The sequence below is a fragment of the Myripristis murdjan genome, chromosome 12, assembly GCF_902150065.1.
Source record: "Myripristis murdjan chromosome 12, fMyrMur1.1, whole genome shotgun sequence".
In the NCBI taxonomy this organism is placed as follows: domain Eukaryota; kingdom Metazoa; phylum Chordata; class Actinopteri; order Holocentriformes; family Holocentridae; genus Myripristis; species Myripristis murdjan.
In genome coordinates this window covers 13,594,051-13,615,000 of record NC_043991.1, presented here as the reverse complement: position 1 = coordinate 13,615,000, position 20,950 = coordinate 13,594,051, and the positions used below count along the sequence as shown (strand labels likewise).

General features: G+C 42.6%; 3 protein-coding genes across 3 annotated transcripts; 1 reads left to right on the top strand and 2 right to left on the bottom strand.

Annotated features, from left to right (window-relative positions):
• Window positions 1-21: 21 nt before the first annotated feature.
• cimip2b (ciliary microtubule inner protein 2B) lies at window positions 22-2,503 on the bottom strand. Its single transcript, XM_030065724.1, has 6 exons — window positions 2,439-2,503; window positions 1,341-1,555; window positions 1,090-1,244; window positions 620-746; window positions 311-520; window positions 22-144 (listed from the first exon to the last, which is right to left on the bottom strand). Exons 1-6 carry the CDS (start codon window positions 2,501-2,503, stop codon window positions 41-43), a joined length of 876 nt encoding a protein of 291 aa, XP_029921584.1. The 3' UTR covers window positions 22-40.
• Window positions 2,504-5,325: 2,822 nt separating this feature from the next.
• LOC115368822 (uncharacterized) lies at window positions 5,326-9,388 on the top strand. Its single transcript, XM_030065192.1, has 6 exons — window positions 5,326-5,995; window positions 7,471-7,623; window positions 7,859-8,039; window positions 8,240-8,322; window positions 8,549-8,652; window positions 8,972-9,388. The coding sequence occupies exons 1-6, from the start codon at window positions 5,396-5,398 to the stop codon at window positions 9,057-9,059; spliced, it is 1,209 nt and encodes a 402-aa protein (XP_029921052.1). The 5' UTR covers window positions 5,326-5,395; the 3' UTR covers window positions 9,060-9,388.
• A 376-nt stretch (window positions 9,389-9,764) lies between these two features.
• On the bottom strand, window positions 9,765-19,350 carry rnf208 (ring finger protein 208). Its single transcript, XM_030065194.1, has 3 exons — window positions 18,627-19,350; window positions 18,445-18,545; window positions 9,765-12,025 (listed from the first exon to the last, which is right to left on the bottom strand). The coding sequence occupies exon 3, from the start codon at window positions 10,895-10,897 to the stop codon at window positions 10,112-10,114; it is 786 nt and encodes a 261-aa protein (XP_029921054.1). The 5' UTR covers window positions 10,898-12,025; window positions 18,445-18,545; window positions 18,627-19,350; the 3' UTR covers window positions 9,765-10,111.
• Window positions 19,351-20,950: the final 1,600 nt, after the last annotated feature.

Below are 20,950 nucleotides of genomic sequence, written 5' to 3'. Positions count from 1 at the left end.
CTTTTATTGAGCTGCACAATGGTCTGCTGGACTTTTTCTTCTATGAGTTTCCTTTGTGCTTCCTTTTGGCATCGTTCGTCTGCAGTGCGCTCAGTGCATTTTGGGTAAGAGAGCTAAAGGTATGTCCATATCTGAATTTGTATCCTGTAGGACGATACAGAGTTACACATACTCGAGCCTGAAGCTTTCCACTTTGCAATATAATCAGTTTCCATATGAAATATTTTAACAGTTCAGTGACTTCTGATCTTGAAATTAGCAGATCAAGAGGCACTGGAGTGCATGTTAAGTTTCTAATGTTGAGACAGACCTGGGACATGTCCTGCATATGCTGGCATCAGGCCGTGGTTTGAGGAATAGATAGGTATAGGAGGCAGGGTATCGTCCTTCTCCCCTGAGATGTCTAGGGAGGTGAGGTCGCGCTGCATCTGCTTCCCAAACAGGATCAGTGCCCTGTTGGTGGTGACGGGGTAACTTGTGCCAATTAGGAAACGAGATTTTGGCACATAACCTGTGAAACCTGGACACAGACATCAACTGGTGAGCTTCTGGAACATCTCCCAAAATCTTTGCATAAGAAATAAATAGGAAACATCAGCCCAATTCCTCTTTGTCATACCTGACATAAAGTATTTGTGTGGGCTTTCATCATCCATTGAATACGGTGATTCCAAGGGTTTCCAGGGGTCCACAGACATGTAGGTAGTCAGGTTTTTGGAGGTGGCTGTCAGTGGGGTGTCCATTTTCTTAAGTGGATAAAGAACAGACATGGCACAATGTGCAAAAACACAGGCAGCTTTGTCATTGGAGATGGATTAAAATGTGTGCTCTAAGAAAAATAATTATCCGTCTGATAGTATATATCTGCTGCTGAGATTTCCTCTCAGCCTCCAAGAGAAAAAAAAAGGATGAGTGAGAATCTCAGGGACATAATTGGTCAATCTGTGAATGGTTTTACTGGAAAGCTCTCCAGGCCTTTGTAGAGAGGTGTGCATTACAGTGCACTGACACTGGATCTCCAACATGCATTATTAAGCTATCAAACTATCAAGACGTGTGTGTGTGTATGTGTGTGTGTGTGTGGTATACTTTAAACTGTGGGTTGATCGACTTGCTGACAGCTGGCAGATCTGTTGATTGCAGTCGAACCCTTGTACTCCGGTCCTGGTTAAACTCAGACAATGCTTTGCGGCACGTTTCGGTGTAGGTATGTGCAAAGTAACACCGCCTTTTGGGAATAAAGCCTATAAAAGTAACAAACCATATTAACATGCATTGATTAAAAAAAAAAAAAAAAAAAAAAGCCAAGCCAAGCACTCCTGTCTGTTTGAGGTGTACACCTGTATATCCTGGCATTATCTTCTCCAAGTTTCTTCCCTTCCCACAGCTGGTAACATCCTGAGGCCAGGTGTCAGACTCTGTGCTGGGGATGTGGCCTGTGTGCAGGACCAGCCGCTTGGAGTGCCTCACCTCCGGCGTGGTCAGCAGCTGGGCTGTGAGCTGGCCATAAGTCTGACCCAGGTGGTACTTCAGCTGTGGGCAGTACCCTGCATAACTGGAAGCACAGGCAGCTCATGGTGAGGAGGAAGTTCTAAAGTAAAGTCACCAGATTTTCAGGAGCAAATCCGGTAAAATGTGTGATTTACTTACAGATAGTAAACAGAGTTACAGAGGAGATATATTAAGAATCTGACAGAAATTACATGCCAAGAAATGTGACGTCGATCAAGCACCACTGACCTTTGAATATGTCGTTTTAATAATTATAAATATAATAGTTTTTTTTTTTTTTTTTTTGAGTTAATTAATTAATTAGCTAATTTTCAGTTTATTTATTTATTTGTTTTGCTATTCTGCTACTTTTTTTGTCCTTATTTTCTGGTCATTTTTAAAAAAATATATTTTGCCATAACAGCCTCCTCATGCAGGTTGTGATGACACATTTGACCAAACTGACAAACATGAAACCTAAACACGTTTTCTGTGTATGTTTATTTTAGTCTAGTTAGTTTTGCATGTACACAGTACTGTTTCAGTTAGTTTTCCTTTTTCCCTCTAAAGTTTAGTTTTTATTTTTGTTTCAGTTAGCTAAAATATTTTGTCACACCTAGTTGTAGTTCTTAGTTTAGTGTTAGTTCACTATTATAGCCCTGCCAGGGATGAAGCATCAATTCAGGGGACTGCATGCACCTTGTGACCTTATAGTGGCACTTAAGCCAGACACAATATGTCAAGAAAGACTATCAACAGCTTGAACATAAGTCTCCTGAGAAACCCCTGCCTTGCTTGTTCAAGAGATCAACCAACACCCTGTATTCTCATGATTCGAGAGTATTAATGAACTATTAAGGCCAAGTGCAACGTTATACAAAACATCTGAAAACAGACCTCTCTTACATGATTTCATATTTCAGTCTACTTTCAGCAGGCATACTCACCCCGGTATGTATTGTGGATCAGGTGTGACCAGAATTTTGCTAAATTTCGGTGGAAATTTCTCCATAATGAGCCAGGTGAGTGCAGGTCGCCCCGCGGCTCCGGGTGTTTTGCTGGTTGCTAGAGAGAATCAAACATAAACACAGTGATCCGCAACAGCCAAGTTCCGTCCGTCAGTCAAAAACACCTGGGGGCGACCATGAAACACCTCCAAGGAAAAAAAATACTGTAGTAATCCTTTAGTCTCTAAGGGTGCGGCTGTGTTTGACTAACCATGTCATATTCAATTGTATTTCTACTGGCACTTTTATTCTTTCTTCATTATTCCCCTGGGAACTGAACTGCAATTAGAAGTCAATTAGTAGTCAGTTCGCACTTTTTTTTTTTTTTTTTTTTTTTTTTTTTTTTTTAATTTCCGTTTATGCCACTGCAGTGCTTAAATAATAGTCAATTATATTGGCAACTTATTGTTTGTTTGTTTTTGTTTTTTTTAATTACATCTGTACATTGTCCCTCTAAGATGCATTTTAGGGTGACAGCAGCTCTTTTTCCTTCTCATTCTAAAGAAGCGCAGCCTCATAATGGCCCACAGCGAGATGGGACACCTGGAAAGTCATTTTTCATCTTTGGGGTTCAAAATCCAAAGTTTTACCAGAGTAAGTATTTTAAATATAGACCAGTAGCCTAGCTGAATTACCAGATGAAAAGGTTAAAATCATGTCGCAGCGCAAAAATGCCCATCTCAACATGAGAATTAACTGCCTGATTGTTTGTCTTTTTTCTTTTTCTTCTCCATAAATAAATCAAATGAATAAATAGCGAGGTGAGAGTCTTGAGACGTGTCAATGGCGACACCTAGCGACATGCAACAGTAGGCTGCCAAATGATGTGGAAACAAACAAACAAACAAACAAACAAAGGAGTGTGGAGGCAAAAACTGATGAATGTCTGACACTGTTAAAAATCATGTAGATGTTGCAGATGCATGCACAATCTGGGAATGAGATTTAACCTTTAAACAGGCAGGAGTGGAAAATGAATTGTTAGAATACAACATTTCCACAATTATTTTTGAAATAGCCTATACTTCAAATATATTTTGGACTTTAGGAGCTGTGCCTCCCAGGATACATTTCCCTATCACACATACTACTTTTTAAATTGATTGGATCATTCCTATCAGTGTATGGGCCGACAACAACCTTCAGTTCCACCAAGTGAACAGCAACAAAACTTTTTCAAAAATTTTTTTGCTTGCAGGTATCTCCTCTATTACTCTCATCCTCTCTCAGATTTTTTTTTATTTGCTTTTCTTCAGCCATAAAATGAGCTAAATGTGATGCCCTGCAGGAAAATATATGGGTATACACTGTACGAGTGCATGACAGTATCTGATTTTATCTGTTTATCTGTTTTTTTTTTTTTTTCTCTTTAATTTAAAATCAACAGGTTGTCTAGTTTGAAACTAAATTTTCCATACTGTACATTGGTGTGTTGTACAATCTGACAACACATCTTGGGGGATACATACATTTTAAAGGTTGCTAAATAACACCATGAACAATGTTAGACCTTTTTTTCCTCATATTTAGACAATAGTTATAATTGGTTTTGTGAATTTATTTTGCTGTTTCACTGAAAATAACTATGATTAATATCTAATTACTTATCACATGGCCAGCATGTCCTGCACCACTGTCGGCCATGATGATGTCTGATCAGGCTGACTAAACCCTGACAGATAACCTGAACTAAGGAATGTAACCTGGATAATGGTACCAGACAAGACTTTTGATAAATGATTACTTGACTGGGTGAAAACCAAAAGGAGTCTGTATGTCCGGGTGCACTTTGCCTGTTCTAGGGATTTAAACAGCCAACAGGACAAAGACAATGACTGATGTAGCTGTGGGAAGACTGTGCAAGGCCTGTAGCTGAAAATAGCGAGGGAACACGTGCTTCATAGTTGCATGATTTTGAATGAGTCTGGGTATTTGACCTGATGAGCCTGGCTGTCTCTGCTCACCTGAGGAATGCAGAGGACAGGAATGTCTGCTCGATGCATTCCAAAAGGTCCAGATATCTCCTGGTGTTGCAACGATGAAATTTTGTGTTTCAGCTTTTGCTCGCCATTCCAGTACTCACACACATTTTTCTTACTTATACCCATACTTTTTAGGTATAGGTTTTAAACATCCTTTGTCCCCATAGCCATAAGGCTCTTTAACACCTTCTAAGGCCTTTTAACATGTCCTAAACCCCCACCACCCCCCACATCCACATCTGGACTGGACTTGAGCAATAATTGTGCTGCTGTTATTATGCTTTTATTATGCTATGGTATGCTGCTCATATGTATTTTTTACATTTATCTATTCATTACTATATGCTATATGTTTGTGTTTTTTTGAGCTGCTGGATACCTGAAATTCCCTGTGGGATGAATAAAGTATCTTCTATTCTATTCTATTCTGCCTGGAATCGCAAATGTGTACTATTTTCTTAATTATGCCCACTATGAATAAATGGGTGATGCTAAGGTATATAGATCACTAGAAGGGTTTCTTTTCCACTCAGCTGTCCTCAGATTTATTGACAACAGATTCCAGGTTGCTCTCTGCAAATGCCGAGTGAGACTTTCGTACGTCCGTGTCATGACTTGTTCCCTGTTATGGCCAGGTTTCTTCACGTTGGAATGTAGGGGGAAACGTACGTTGAAAAAGGTGTTGCAGATGAGTCATTTTCTCCCTGGAGTTACAGTGACAGGAAGGGGCAGGTATGAACAAGGACGGATGATTGGGAGGTGTGGTGAAGGAGCATAGGCGGAACGGTCAGGATGTTTTGAATTTTACATCACCATCTCACCTCAGTTAGTCACCGTGTGGCTTTTCGGAAAGCAGTGACTTTCGTTCTTTTCGTGAAGTCTGAGAAGACGTGGGAACTTGGGTATTTTTTTAGGATGAATCTATACAGGAGCTTTGGAAACCTTTTAGAGACTTGGGTAGCTGAAGGAGGCCCGTGCTCTGACCCAGAGCAGGACAAATGGCTTGGCAGTGACTGTGGAAATTCTCTTACAGCTTCCCCGGACATGGGGACAAATCTGCGCTCGGAATCAGTGGACTCTGGAGTGGAGATGGCCAGCTCTGACACTTCATTTCCTTCTCCATGTGGCTCTGTGTCAGTCGGGAATCCAGAAATAGATCCAGTCACAACAGAGAGAGAGGAGGACAGACTCACCCCTGTCTCAACATCACAAACACGGGATTGCGCTGTGGACTTGCACCTAAAACTGGAGCAAGCACTCCAGAGGACGCAACCGAAATGTCAGAGTCTAAGGAACAAGCCCATGTCCCAAACAGGTGATGTGGTGCTCAGGCAAAAAACTTCTTCACTAACCAAACAGCACACATCAACCTTGGTAAAAGGTCAAAGGTCAGAGAGCTTTGAGCTAAGGACAACAGTCAGACCATTAAAGCCAAGCAGACACATGTCAGAGCCACGCAGACGACCTCTGTCCCTGCACTCTGATAGCCGGCCTGCAGCTCAGACAAAGACAGAGGTGAGTTACTATTGTCTGGGACACTTTTGAAATGGCTGTATTCTGCTTTCAGTACTCTTAGTTAGTAAATTTTTTGTTTATTGACCTCCTTAGAGGAATTTTTAGTGTATTGACCTCAGAGGAATATCTTTCCCACAGCTAATACAGTAACAGGAGCAGTAACATAATAATAATACAACATAGGAACACAACCATCACAACAAATAAAAACAGTCCTTTTAGTGAAAAAACAAAAGAGGGTCCAGTTTTTGGTTCCACACCTGAGTCCAAAACCTTCACAGTGATAGGCGTGATAATGCGCAGCACAGTCCTGAACTCGGTTGTGTTTCACAACAGGGCCCAGAAGCAGAGTCACAGAGCTGTAATAAAGCCTGTGATTTTTCCCAGCTACAATGTTGCAACAAATATATACACATTAGGTTTCCAATTCAAAGCGGGGCAGGCATGTAATTACACATAAGTGATTGCTTTCATGCCAGTGAGCTGTCATGACACCCTCTGTGGTTTTTAGGATCAGAAACCAGTCTGTCCAGGTGAGCCTTTGCCCACAGGCATGACAGGAATGGGGCAATCAGGGCGCTCAGCAGATGGAGAATGTGTGTGTGTGTGTGTATGTGGGTGGGTAACTGATGACAATCCTAATGTGTTTTTGATAAGACTGTAACACGTGCCCCTACTGAAAAGTGGCAAAAATGTCACCTGATTTACATAATGATTTTGGCCAAGAATGCACACACATTTTTCAAAATTACTCTTTCCTCTTTTGTCTTTTGCCATAATGTTGTGTAGGCTGGGAGTTAGTTGACACCTTCACGTGTGGGTGTTAGTCATTTATTTAAATATTTATTTTGTTTTGTGATTTGACAGCATTGTGTAACGTGAATAAGTTTTAACTTTGTGTTTTGTGGATTACTTGTTTTTATTGGTTTTATTCCTGTGAAGTGCTTGATAAAAAAAAAAAAAAATTGCTCAATAAATAGAGTCATTAGTAGTTGCAGTTTTATTTTTTTGGTCTCTGGGTGTGTGTTTGGGTTTGCCCCATAAGGAGAAAGAGTCTTCCTGCTTCAGTGAGTACAGTATCTGTGCCAAAAGCCATTTAAAGGCTAAATCAATATAATTACCTCTATGATTTCCAAGTTCAGTCCTGCCTATAAATGACAAAGGACAAAATTACCACATAATTAGTTTTGAAGGCGGTTAATAAAATGGTGTGGTTCACTGCTACTGCCAGATGACAGTCTATTCAATTCTAGTCTGTTCTATTCTATTTTAGTCTATTCCTTAGGTGCAGCAAAGGAAATGGTAGGGTTTTTTGGTGGTTGAATTTCACCTATCCCATTTTTGTATCTCTGCGCAATTTCTCAAACAGCTGAAGTGTTCAACAACCATAAAAAACTGGACTTGGGACTAAATCTGTATGCATTTTATTTTACTTTGTATCCTAGTGTTCTCCATGTGCTTACTGATGTGTGCAGGACCATGGCGAACAAGGGCGAGAGAGACTGAGTCCTGGGCTCAGCTACTTGGAACAGGTGTGCAAAATGTTAGAGGAAGTTGCCAGACTACAAATTCACAACCGGGGATTACAAATGGAGGTTGATGCCCTCCGGGAACATCATGCTAAGCAGGTGAGTCAGGTGAAGTCTCACACTCAAGTATGGGATATTTTGAGCCTGCAAATACGAGGCAAATGAGAAATCATCTCATTTGCCATAATTTGCTGGGCTAATGAGCATGATGTGGAGTTGACAGGCTGATGACCCAATTTCAACACATCCTGTCTCTAATGACAACATGTGTTCCTGCAACCCGGGGGGAACATTATCATATAATTCTCTTTCTTACCGTTTGTCTCTCTGTTAGGCTCCAGAAACCCTGGGGTGTGATGAAAAAGCTGTTGTGGAGGACGTGTCTTCTTGTCAAAGACATGAAACTGCCAGAGTAGAGCGTGTTTCCAGTGAAACACAGTGGCCAAATTCTTATGCTTGCCATAATTTTCGGCGAAGGTCAGCATCAGATACCAGAATAGCAGCTGGACATTTAAGTGAGTTATTGTCTACCATATTCTTTTTCCCAATTTAATTTAATTTAATTTAATTTAATTTTCAAAAAAATAAACTAATTTAATGTTATTTATTTTGTGTCAAAATGTGTTTGCACTGCATTTGTACATTCAACATACATCTGTATGCCAAATTTGGAAGAAACTATATTCATGGAGTTGAGTGTTGTATGTTTTTGCAGGAAGGTTGAAACTGGACACTAGAGGGCAGTATGCGAGTGGAGATGATCTGCTTGAGCAAACAGAGGAAGAGCTTGAAAAGCAGGTAAAATACACTACATCAATATGTAACACATTTTTTTCTGAGACAGTCACATGCCAGTAATAAATAAAATTAAATGAGAGTAAAGTGCCTATTATTACAAAGTCCAGTTATATTATTTTGTATGTGTGGCTTGTATTTATGCACATAATTATAAAAGATAATTTTGGGCAGTATCTACAAATATGTCAGCTCTTTGACAAACAGATCATTCAATGTGTCTCCTCAGGAAATTAAGAAGGCAGAGCAGAGTAAAAGCAAGACGTGGAGGTTAAAGATCGGGTCTTTGAGAAGAGAGGAGTCAACTGCCATGTCGGACTCAGAGATAAATGGGTGAGATGCTATGTTTATAACAGTGACCTCTAGGGGAGATGTTTTATTAATCTCATATGATGCATGATGCTCTTTGGAAATGTCTGTGCTGCTCCAACATGGCTGCCAGCCATGCTGACGCAGTGGTGTAAAGCTAATGCACAGTAGGTGCTGAGCCATTGGTGGGTGTTAATTTTCAGGACGTACATCTGCTCCTCCTCGTCTTTGTCCCGTGAAAAAAAAATCATCACTGAGCTTGCATGCTGGCTTCAATGCCCTAACATGAGATGCTCAGTCTCTATTTAATGATTTCTTTGTTTATTCCTATATATATGTAAAGCCAACAGATGCATCCATCCAAGAAAAACAGTGCCAGACGTCAGCTGAGCCAGCTGTTCAGGAGGCGAAAGGAAATTCTGCCTGTGTGAGCGGACCACACCGTTTCTCTCAGGATTTTTGGACTTTTGGTTTCAGAATGTCTTCCCTACACTGTCACACCTGCTTTGAAACTGCGCTTTAATTTGAATTCATGTGCTATAGCTTACTACCATCTTTATTTATTGTTCAGCATGTATGTCACTTCATTATTTACATTAAATTGTGCCTGGGAATGATAAATGCATATGTCACACATTTTGTTGTATTTTCTCTGTCATGTAATTCATCATCCATGATTACTATGGTGATACAGACTTGATATGCAGACCTTCAGATTTGTATCTTTGCCCTTTTTCTGTATGGTTAGCTGCAGTTTGGTAGAGATTATGGACTGTACTCTATGCGATGAATGTTGTAAGCAATAATACAATTATTATGTACATAATGTCACTACCTCTCTCTGATGTATTCATTGCTTATTCATTATCAGAAAATATTTTTGTCCTGCTTTACCTCTGCAATAACATAAGCTGCCACACCTCATGTAGATATTTTTAATGCCTGGAAGATCAAATATGGCTGCTCACCACAGATTGCCTATCTGATTTCAGTGATCATTTTTAGGCTCTGATAATGTATCCTTATCCCTGAAATGGCAGATTTGCCTTCATTAGACGGCAAAAGCCAACAAATTGTGACTTAATTCCTTCTGTGTATTGGCAGGCAATCCATAACCAGTCCAGGCCAAACAGAGAGAGTTTTCTCATTTGTTTAATCTTTATTCACCTAGGTTGAGGGGATACTTCTCCCCTGGCATTCCCATGTAAAGAGATGTCAATGACAAACACATCCAAACAAGAGAGGGTGAATAGGATTTCAGTCCATACATAAAATACATTTATTTACTATATTTCTCCCTGTTTATCTGCAAGTGTCCTTCAGCATCCATTAGTCCCACACAGCATCCATCTGTGCTATTAAATATATAGAGATACGTCTGTGGAGGGATTTATGTATGTGAGAGATAGAGGGATTGGCAGATAGGGTAGCGGGTAGAAGAAAAGAGTGGGGCAGCGTCGAGTCATGCCAGTGTCACCCTTGTCTACATGATGCCACAGGAGGATAAGGGGTTGGCGATCTGGCAGGTGCAGGCTGACTGGCAGTACTGGCGCACAGTCTGGTAGCAGCTGCGGTCGGCGTCGCCACCCCATTGCACAGGCCCGTTGGGGTCAGAGGGCAAGCGGCTCAGGATGCTGGTGTTGATGGCCAGAGCAGCCAGGCCATAGTCAGTGAACAGCACTGTCTCACGCCGGCATGTAGGGCAGGAGATGAACTTGTATTTGGGACAAGACTCGTACAGGATCTGCAGGCACTCCTCACACACCGAGTGCAGGCAGGAGAGGATGCGTGGACGCTTGCCTGCGAAGTTGTAGGTGTGCCCGCAGGTCGGGCAGTCCAAGGGCTCGCAGGGCATGACGGGTCCTGAAGAGGAGGAGGAAGTGGAGGAGGACGTGGAGGAGGATCGCAGCACATACTGGTTGACTATGACGTCCTCCATCTTGTAGTGGAACTGGTGGTAGCAGATTTCATTGGCACTGGTTTTGCGCTGGGCCAGGAAGCTCTGCTCCCTGCGGGTCACAGGGGCGGGGGGTGACACCATAGGCCGAGGAGGGGCGATGGTGGTGCCCGTCATCTCCAGGGTCAGGTCACTGCAGGCCTGGTTGACAATTATCTCCCCCTCACCTCCTCCATCCCACGCCACTCTGGGTGGAGGAGCATAGCGCGGCTGGGTGACGGGCACAGGGCACTCTCTGGGGAACTTCTCCGACTGGATGATCTTGACGGTGTCCATGGGGATGGTGACAGTCTGGCGCCTGAGGCAGGACATTCGCTCGTTTGGAGGTCTGTGTCTGAGAGAGAGGGGCTGTGGCTGCAATCAGCGCTGGGCACCCCTGCCAAGGTCTGGGCACAGGGATGAAGTTGGGCTCCGCGGTTTTCTGAAGCTCTCAGAGTCAGCCATTCGAGGGGACGTGGGGACGGATGGCTCTGTCCATGATTCCCTCAGAGATCCTCCCTGGTGGGTATCTCTGCCTTTGTGAGGGGTAGACAGGTAAAGGAGCACAGCCACAGCACTACAATCTGTAGCAGTCACTCAGTATTCACTTTGTCAGCCGATAAGCACAGATGGTTTTCACAGTCTAGCTTAGTGGTTACAGTAATTAACTAGTGGTAGTTGACCAATGTTAACTACTTAAAGGTAGTTTTTTGTTGCTTTTACTAATACACAATGATGTTCCTGTGCTGCTCTAATGCTGTACTCACACTATCTGCAGAAATGTATATTCATACACAATGACAGATTATTAGAACACAAAGATATGTTCTCACTCAGTGATAACACCAATAAATAATCTCAAATGTACATAGATTTTCACATATACACATACAGTACAGTAGAGTTTGGCGGATTTCTGCATTCACAAAGTAGAGGGACTGAGGCAGGCAGTTCAGAGAGGTTCAAGAGGTATTGTCTTACGCTGTATCCTGTGCCCTGCCAGAGGAAACTCTTGCCCTCTCAAACTAGGCTTTGGGTTTGTTTCTTGCTGAAACCAGCACTTCCTTCCTGTTTTAGGCTCAGGCTGTGTTAAGCCTGGGATTGAGTGTGTGAGAAACAAACAACAACCTTCAGAGTCCTCTCTCTGCTTTTGGTCCAATATGGTCAGGTGATCTGCGACCCTCTCCGTGGTTTGCTGATAAGAGGGAAGTCTTTTTTTGGGAGGTGTTCTACAATGTCTCAGAGGTAAGGGGAAGCTGTTGGAATGACCCCCCGCCTCCTTTCTCCAACTCTCCTGAATTCCTCAAAGGTGGGAATGAAGGGGTGCTTGACTTTCAGACGGAGTCCTCCCACTTGAGCCAAAGGCCTGATAACAGGCTGAAGAATGCCTCTGTGCTTGTCTCACTTTTGCATTGATTCAACTCCCAGTTGCTGTCCTCACGAGGCCTTTAGTCCAGCTATCTGTAAATAGAAAGAAGAGGGGTTGAGTGAATATCTGTGTATAAAACATATGCATTGCTGCTATACTGCAAAACAAAAAAATCCCATCAAGTCATTTAGTTTCATATTCAGTGTTAAAAATCTTGTTTTTCTTAAAACAAGTGAAAAAAAAATGCCACTGGGATTAGTTAATCCCATTTGTTTGCAGTGCAGTTTGATTTGAGATTTTTTTCCCTCCCCAAACAAATAAAAAGGGGCCTTGTTGAAACAAGGCAGAAAATCAGGCAAATCAGCCCACGAGGATCAAGAAAATGACACTGAATAAATGATTAGCTGTGGAAACATCAAACTGGGATCATCTCATCCCACTGGAAGATTTTTGTTTTTCATCAGGTTTTAAGATAAATAAACATTTTAAGGCAATGCAAATTTTATTGGAGTAAATGACTTGTTAAAATGAATTTTTTTTTCAGTGGTCTTTAACATAAGATGAAATAGTACAATTGGTGAGGAGGAAAGGTTTCTAGGTTTATTGGACATTTTCTTATTTATTTTCTTTAGAAATGTAAGTGCTACCACTACTCTGTGAGTACCTGTGTAAACAGCTTCACACATAGCTGACACTAGTTTGAAGAAGACACCAGTTTGATTCAAAGGGGAAATCATTCTCTTCTAATGAATGATGTATCTGTATACGTCTAAGGACCAGCCGGACCAAATGTATTACAATGTAACAGAATCACGGAGTTTGGTTCGGACCTTGGTTCGGACTTTCAGGTGTGAAAACGCCCTAAGAAAGTTTATGTTTTTGATGATTTTGGAATATTATCAGCTAAGGAAAATAGCACATTTTTCAGGACTAGCACCAACTCAAGTCATGCTGTACATGGAGAGGTTTGTTTACGTTTGTCTCTTCCCCATGATGATTGAGATTAGCAAGTTTTGTCTTTTTCCTCTCCACTTCTGGGAAAGCAGACACAAATCCTGGCTTTGGGAGGCATTTCTTTGTATTATCTCGTTAGCACTTGGCACTAAGGCACAGCACAGAGAGGACAGACATCTTTGAATGATCTACCAGTATATCTTCCCAGTTTCCTCACAAATTTACGATCTCCCTTTAATAACTGGGATTCAAAACATTACACAGAACAAACGACCTGTTTGCTAACATGGAACTTGAACTGGTCATCTAATTCAAAACACTTAAGTAATGTTTAGTTAGCTGTTGAGCACGACCTTCATAATGCAGACTGTGATCTCATCAGCTCGTTAGATATATGATAGGACATCAGGCACATTCGACTGAAATCCTCTATTTTTCATGTATATCACTTTTTACTTTTTAGCTTTTTAATAAGTAGTTAACCTCAAAATGTAGAAAGTGAAATCTTCAGGGAGTGGGATACTTCTGGTTTCATTAGCACGATTTTCTTTTATTACAGCAGTAAACAACCAAATATATATGGATGTGTTGCTTATGCTCTTGTTCCCTTTAACCAGGGAAAAACAACAGCTCCTATAAGTGACTCTCAAACCAGGACTGAGCAAATAATACAGTATGGTATATGGTAAATATGGTATTAAATACGTTTTGACAGATGTTGCGATTATGATATGATTCACAATTTTAGTGGGAATGCTCATTTTTGTACCATATTTTTCATTGTCTCTGAGAGAATTATTCAAATGGTGATGATGTGATATCTGCCGGGGGCTGTGCCAAGTAAACATGCTTTTTTTTTTCTTTTCTTTTTTTTTTTTGTTGTTACAGCTGGAGAATGCGATTTGTAGGCCAGGGCATCTCCATGGCACCACAACACCTCTGGTATAATGGTGCTCTGTCCCACATTTTAGCTTTATCAAAAAACTGCAGCTCCTGCATGTCTGAATATTGCACTTGGGCACACTGCGATCTCAATAATTTCGATTAAACTGTTCACTAACAATGGATTTTTTTTCTATTGAACCTTGCACTGCCATAAATGAGCACTCTTGGGTCTCAGGAATATTTATTACTTCCATTGTCTGGGCACTGTGGCTTTGACCTTATTATTAATTAGCAAGCTGGGAGCTTAAAGTTTATTGTGCCGACACTCAAGATAAATACTGATAAATGTACATTGCAATACACAAACTGAGAGTTTATCATCACTTCCCACATTAGCAGATATTCAGGTAAATTGTATGTGACTGAAATAAACTGTACATCAAAGTCTATCTGGGGAGTATAACAATAACTGTTTGGAGCAGGTGCTTATGAAGCTGTTGAGCTCCTGTTTCTATTCTTCTCATGCCGCTAGCATTCTGTCAACACTCATTAGCATCCTCTGATGCACAGAGATGGCGGCTGTAGCTTATTTAGAGGTTACCATACATGGAAATACACTATAATCTGAGTGGAGCTTGCACGGAGGGATTGTGTCATACTGTATGTGGGTGTAGGAGCAAAAGAGAGTATAGATGCGCATTTTTATCCAAATAAAAACTGAGCACAAAGAACACCAGAGAGGGAAGATGACACATCTTTGTTCCTCTGTGCGTGGTTATCAACAGTGATGATGCACGAGGAGAAAAAAAAGGGAGCAGAGGAGGTGACCTACATGACGAGTACAAGAGAGAGAGAGAGAGGGAAGGAGAAGAGACCAGCACAGTGCTGGTCCTGCTTTCTATTTCTGGTTTGTTTATCTATGCACTTCTTAGTGGTTTCCTGCCCCCAACCTTTGCTGAAGATTCATTCTGAATGAGAGACATGCACCTAACAGGCGGAAGGAGACCATTAATCCCAACCCCCAACTATTCACACTTTAAACACCACAGGCACCTTTACATGTGATACAGTTAGATATTTTGAACCAGCAAAAAATATCCTGTTCTTCCTAGTGCTCCCTCCTGATGAATCTACTGACAGATTTGAAAGGTGCACATTGTTTCCCCGGCCGAAGACAGACGTGCTGGCCGGTGTCACCCACAACTGCTCTAAATGCATCCCTCCGGCACCGCAGTGCTGCAACGCTTTCTCCCAAAATAACCTCTCTCTTTCACCTTCTCTTCCTCTTGCATTCACCCACATACACAGATATATGCATTCAAACCTCCCCAGGAGCAAGAGTGTGATAACAGGCTCACATTCAAACTGGATCAGCTGAAGTTCTGAGTTGTATAGAAAATCGATTCTCCCCGTGTGCCATTTTTAAAAGTTCATTCAAGTCAGCGGCTGTGCTTGTCCTTGCTTGTGATTTCTCACAGATACTCCGTGTCTACAGGCACAAGCCACAACTGGACAGCATTTAAACTCAGTCCGTGCCAGTGGAGTTGCCTGACAATGGGATGTGTCGACTTGGACAAGCAACCAGGCCGCCTGAGGAGCCTTTGAGCCTAAGGGGAAATGAATCATCTAAAATTACCCTCTAATTTGGTGACAGCGTTATGAAAGAGACTGATAACGGTTGGAGTCTGCCTGCTGAAGGGCAAGCTTTGGCACAAGCTCCTCAGAATCGACGGAGCCCTCTCTCGTTACGTAAAAAGCTCATCTCTGACCTAGGCACTGTATTAACACAGCTAAACTGCTGCAGCACTCCCGTACTTCCAACACGGTGTGTGTCTGTGTGTATGTGTGTGTCTGTTTTGAAAGCCCCAACCTCCGCATAGCTCTGGATCCTCTCCCTGCCAAGGAATTACACTAATGAAATCATGAGAGGCATTTGACCTCGTCATCACAAACAAGAGCAGGAAAATAAGAGAGACAGAGCTGGTTATAGAGATCTGAGAGTCAGTTTCAGCAGCAGATTTTGGTAGACAGTTTCCTCCATCCGTCAACATGCACAAACACACACAAACATTACTGCATACACACCAAGGAGACACACACACACACACACACACACTCCCTTTCTCTTTCTCAGACTCCTAGAATGTTCTCACCCTCAGACAACTCCCCATCACATACATGGCACCACCATTTACATTCCAGTGGACACACACTCACAGTAAACACACAGATATGAGCCGTGTATACCTTCAACCAGGGCACACACACACAGACAAACATGCACACACAGACACGCAAAAAAACACACACACACTCACACACACACACACACACACACACACACACACACACAACCCCAAACGCCTAGAACATTCCTATCTTCTCACACTCTGACTCTCTTCCTTCTCTCTCTCTCTCTCTCTGTCTTTCTCTCTCTCTCTCTCTCTCTCACACACACACACACACACACATTTCTGTCCAAGTCGTCATACTCACAGAGGATGCATTCCACCTGAGCATAGCAGAGAACAGGAGAAGGGCATCATGTTCTGAATGAGTCAGAGACACCATGCACATCTGTCTGTCTCCCCAGCCTTTCTGTCTATTTTGTCTGCTCGGGTCAGCAGTCTTTACGGACATCTATTTATACAGTTACAGACTGCTCTATCTATCTATCTATCTATCTATCTATCTATCTATCTATCTATCTATCTATCTATCTATCTACCTATCTGTTGACCAGGGCTGGAGACGACAGCATGTCTGGGGCCAGTGCCCCTATACCACATACCAGCAGTATGTCAAGTATGCAGGCTATGCTGAGATTGGGATCCACCTTCATGTCTCGGCTGGCAAAAAAAAAAAAAAAATCATCACCATATCCAGTTCGGCCACTCTGCGTTATGATGTATTTTGATTACATAAAATGTTATGACCTTAGAGCTGACTGGGGACAAATCCCCAGATTTACTGAATGTAAGCTGGCGGCGGTTCCTCTCTGGAGATCAGAGAGCTTGTAAGGATTGCAAAGATAAATTCAATAGCACGCTGGCACTGTATGCTAAACTGGTCTTAAATTAAATACAGCAAATGTGAGCAGTATGATTCATATTAGTGTCATAGTTGGCAAATCTAAAGTGTGAGGAATGTATGTATGCAGATGACAACTAACGAACTGTAACTAATTCATGCTCTGTCTGTTTTTATAGGATGTGATTTACATTTTTATGATGTAGATTTGTCCAGAGGTGATCTGGTCTGTGCTATCAGTGCTGGCATTATGCTGTCATATTGTATAATACTTAAAATGCCAAAAAATACATTTTCATAATTCTTCACAGGATTCAGGCCCTGATGTTACAGTAGCTGCCTCTGAGGATTTGCTTGTTATATTTACCAGTAAACTGTGGCTGCATGTCATTATTCTTTATGCCACTGTGCAACGCATGTCTGCAGGTTGTGTTTTTGCCTGAGTGGAAAGTGTTTAGTGAGTGGGTGAAGAGGAGGTGATGTTATTATTATTTTTTTTTTAATAATTCAGCTTGCTGTCATTCATAGCCGACGACGGCCATTTTGCCTCGCAATTCATTACAGCCAAGTGCTCTTTGTTCTCGTCAATGTGGCTTCCACAGAAACGTAGCAGGGCACACAGCTCAACACATACAGAAAAATAACAGCAATGGCAATAATCCCCACTCCTGACTCAGACCTGATGGTGGATTTATGAGGGAAATGTTGAGCAAATGTCCAGCCAGTCAATATCTACAGTGGCTTGATTGATTGAGACCATTGATTTTTTTTTTTTTTTTTTTCAAAGGAGGCTGTCTCAGCACAGAGGTGAGGTAGGAGGCATTGTCGCTGTGGTGTGAATGGACGCTCAGAAACACAAGAAGGGCTCAGGCGTCAGATGGGGGGTGAGGTGGCTGGGTATTTGGGCCGCCCGCTGCTGTGGCTGTATGAGATGGAGCCGTTTTAACATGCTGCTTCGCATGTGGGAGGGGTGCGTCAGGAGCAGCGGTTATGCAATCGCAGCATGGTGTAGCCAGTGCTTTGACTGCAGCGCCGATGTATGGTCAATATGGAGATGCCTTAGTGCTGCTGACAGCTACAGAACAGGCCGTTCCTGCCCTGTTCCTATCACCCTCCCCTCCCTCCTCCTTCCCTTTCTGTCCGTCTGCCTGTCTGTCTGCCGAAAGGTCTGTCATATGTCATAACTTCTGGTTTTGTGACATCCTCAAGATACCCCTCTGCCCACAAGCCCATGCATCATTACATTTTATTTACAGTGTCTGAGCTTTGTTTGTGGTCAGTGCAGATAAGCATGCAGGTGTGTGCATGTGTATGCTTATGTGTGTGTGTGTGTGTGTGTGTGTGTACATCCATCTGTATGTGTGTCTATGTGTCTGCACAATGGGTGAGCATGATGCAAGAACCATGTAAAAGGCAGCGTAACATGTAACCAAGCAGCACGCAAAGGCATTCTCTCTGTTTCATTCTCACACAAAGAGAAAAGATAATGACCAGGAGACCCAGATAAAGAAAGCACAACACGTGTCAGATACAAAAGCATCACACATTACACAATACATATTCTGTATACACAGTTAAACCTCAGTATTTCAACACAGGCACACAGGTGTGGAGCTGATGCGGAGCCGTTTCTCATACTCACCTAGGTGCCTACGCACTTTTCCTCCTCCAGTCTGTATTCACCTCCATGTTCCTCTTGTCGTTTCTGTGCCTGTAGCTGCTGACGATGTTGTTGATGCTTTCCTATGAACATAATAAAGCCGCTCAGTCTCTGTATTTGGGGTACCGGAGGATGTTACACAAGGAGGGAGGGAGGATACTCACTCCTGTTCATGTGATTTTAGGAGGGTGAAGGGGAGAAGGCAGGGGTTGAGGGAGGAAAAGATGAAAGAGATGTAAGATGGAGGAAGCTGTTGCAAGGTGGATGCGTCACGTCTTGAGCCTCTCTGGTCGAGCGGTGCATCCTTCTCTTCTCCTCTCCTCCTCACCTCTCTGCTACCTTTGTCCTTCACTCTCCCACCCTCACTGCCTCTCCTCTGTGCTGTGGCTGAGCGGCTCCGTCTGGTATCTCTTTCTCCATCCCTCTTTTTCTCTCCCTCGTCCTCGGCCAGTCAAATTATTCAGCGCACACTGTGTAATGACCTGTGCCTCTGTGCAGCCTTTCTCAGTGTGGATGTGCGCTGTCTCCTTCTTCCAGCCCGTCTCCTTCTTTTAGTCTCCAAGCCTCCGGTCTTCAGCTAAGCCTGCTTCTCCTTTCCTCCTTTCCTTGTCCTCTGTTGTTATCTCCCCTCTGTCTCAGCTGCCGTTCATTACCCCTGCTCTTCCTCCTCCGCCGTCTGCTCCAGTCAATGCGCCTCTGTGCACACACACACAGTCACACATGCGCAGCGTGTTCATGCATACACACACACACACACACACACAAACACCCTCTCTGTGTATTTCTAGCTCCCTCCTTATGCATGTGGCTTATTCTGCCCCCTCCTCCTTCCCTCTCTCTCTTTCTGTCTCTGTCTCTCTCTCTATCTCTCTCTATCACACATGCATGCACATACTCCCTCTCCCTCTCTCTCTCTCTCTCTCTCTCTCTCTCTCTCTCTCTCTCTCTCTCTCACTCTCTCTATCTGCAGTATACACTGCAGTGCCTCTGCAGGCTGGATCACGTTTTCTAGTTGCCAGTGAAAATATTTCAGCCAATGAGGAACGTTAACAATGCTCACCACCCCACCCCCTCCCTTTTTCAGTCATGCACATATATGCACATACACACACATGCATGCACGCATACACGCACACTTGCGCACACCCACCCACACACACATACATATGCACATGACCTACTGAGGGAGAAGACTGTGTACACAGAGCCATGAATCACACTCAATATACAATATTAACACACACACACACACACACACACACACACACACACACACACACACACACACACACACACACATATGCACGTGCATGTGTGTGTATGTGCACGTATCCTGAGTACACCGGCCAGGCACACAGGAAATGTGCAAACAGATCTAATCTGCAGAGTGCAGAGCATCTGAAAAGGGAAACCAAAACATAAATCCATAACCCAAATTAATTTTGTAACTGCCTATTGACTGGTAACACTGGGAAAGCAACCTTTATGGCACATAATCTGCACCCCTGTGCATTACAATGCAATGTTTACAGTAACTAAGTATGCTATGCTATAGCAGAGATATCGCAGCTTTTGCATAACCAGGATTTTAATCAGTTTTGTATCTGCTCAAGCCTTAATACTGACCAGTAAATAATCCTCAGATCACAATGAAAAAATATGATGTGATTTTATGTTTCAATCAGTGAAAGAGGGTTATATAATGTGTACATCAGATTAGTTTGCATGGATCATTTAATGAAATCCAAAAAAGAATATACATGAAAAATATAATAGAATATACATGTTTCTAAGGTTGTTTATTATTAGTAGTATTATTATTACTAGTTGTATTAGTGATAGTAATAATTATAGTGATAGTATTAGTATGTATGAAAAACACTTGTCCTTGTTGCCTCTGGTGTTGCTGCAAGGCAGATTGTACATTTAACAGTATGAACACTTTTTGCTAAAGAAGGGACATGAAGTTCATTACTAGCTACAGGGGACTGAGGACCTATTCAGTTAGACTGTAGGGGTGCAATGAAACCCATCACAGGGAGAGAGGACCCTCCCTCCCCTCTAACATGTTTGCTCATCAGTCCCTGATTTCTTCATTTCTAGTTTCTCTGTTTTAACAAACCCATTGTGGGTGTTGCAGAGGCTCAGAGTTGGACCTCATTGAGGGAGCAATCATTAAATCAAAGTGTACTTGAACTATCATGGATGGCAGGGCGGCCTGCAGGCTTAAAGGACCATCCTCCCCCCAGAGCATCTGCTGACAAGGGGTTTCAGCCCCTGCCATGGATTCAGTGCCCTGGATCAAGACCAGCTCTATGTCCACAGAGTGTCAGGACCAAGTAAGGTAAAACAAACAAACAAACAAACAAAAACATACAAACAAACAAACAAACAAAAAACATTTCTTTCCAAATGCAAAGATAAAAATTCCAGAGAGTCTGGTGACTGGGAAAAGATGCAGATCTATTTGCAGGAGTTCAGCTGCTCA

Coding starts and splice junctions, on each gene's coding strand:
- rnf208 (XM_030065194.1), bottom strand. CDS start 10,897: ATGTCCTGCCTCAGGCGCCAGACTGTCACCATCCCCATGGACACCGTC.
- cimip2b (XM_030065724.1), bottom strand. CDS start 2,503: ATGGAGAAATTTCCACCGAAATTTAGCAAAATTCTGGTCACACCTGAT. Junction 1,245..1,340: donor GATAATGCCAGGATATACAG/GTGTACACCTCA, acceptor TTACTTTTATAG/GCTTTATTCCCAAAAGGCGG. Junction 747..1,089: donor CGATCAACCCACAGTTTAAA/GTATACCACACA, acceptor TATCCACTTAAG/AAAATGGACACCCCACTGAC.
- LOC115368822 (XM_030065192.1), top strand. CDS start 5,396: ATGAATCTATACAGGAGCTTTGGAAACCTTTTAGAGACTTGGGTAGCT. Junction 7,624..7,858: donor GGGAACATCATGCTAAGCAG/GTGAGTCAGGTG, acceptor TCTCTCTGTTAG/GCTCCAGAAACCCTGGGGTG. Junction 8,653..8,971: donor TCGGACTCAGAGATAAATGG/GTGAGATGCTAT, acceptor ATATATGTAAAG/CCAACAGATGCATCCATCCA.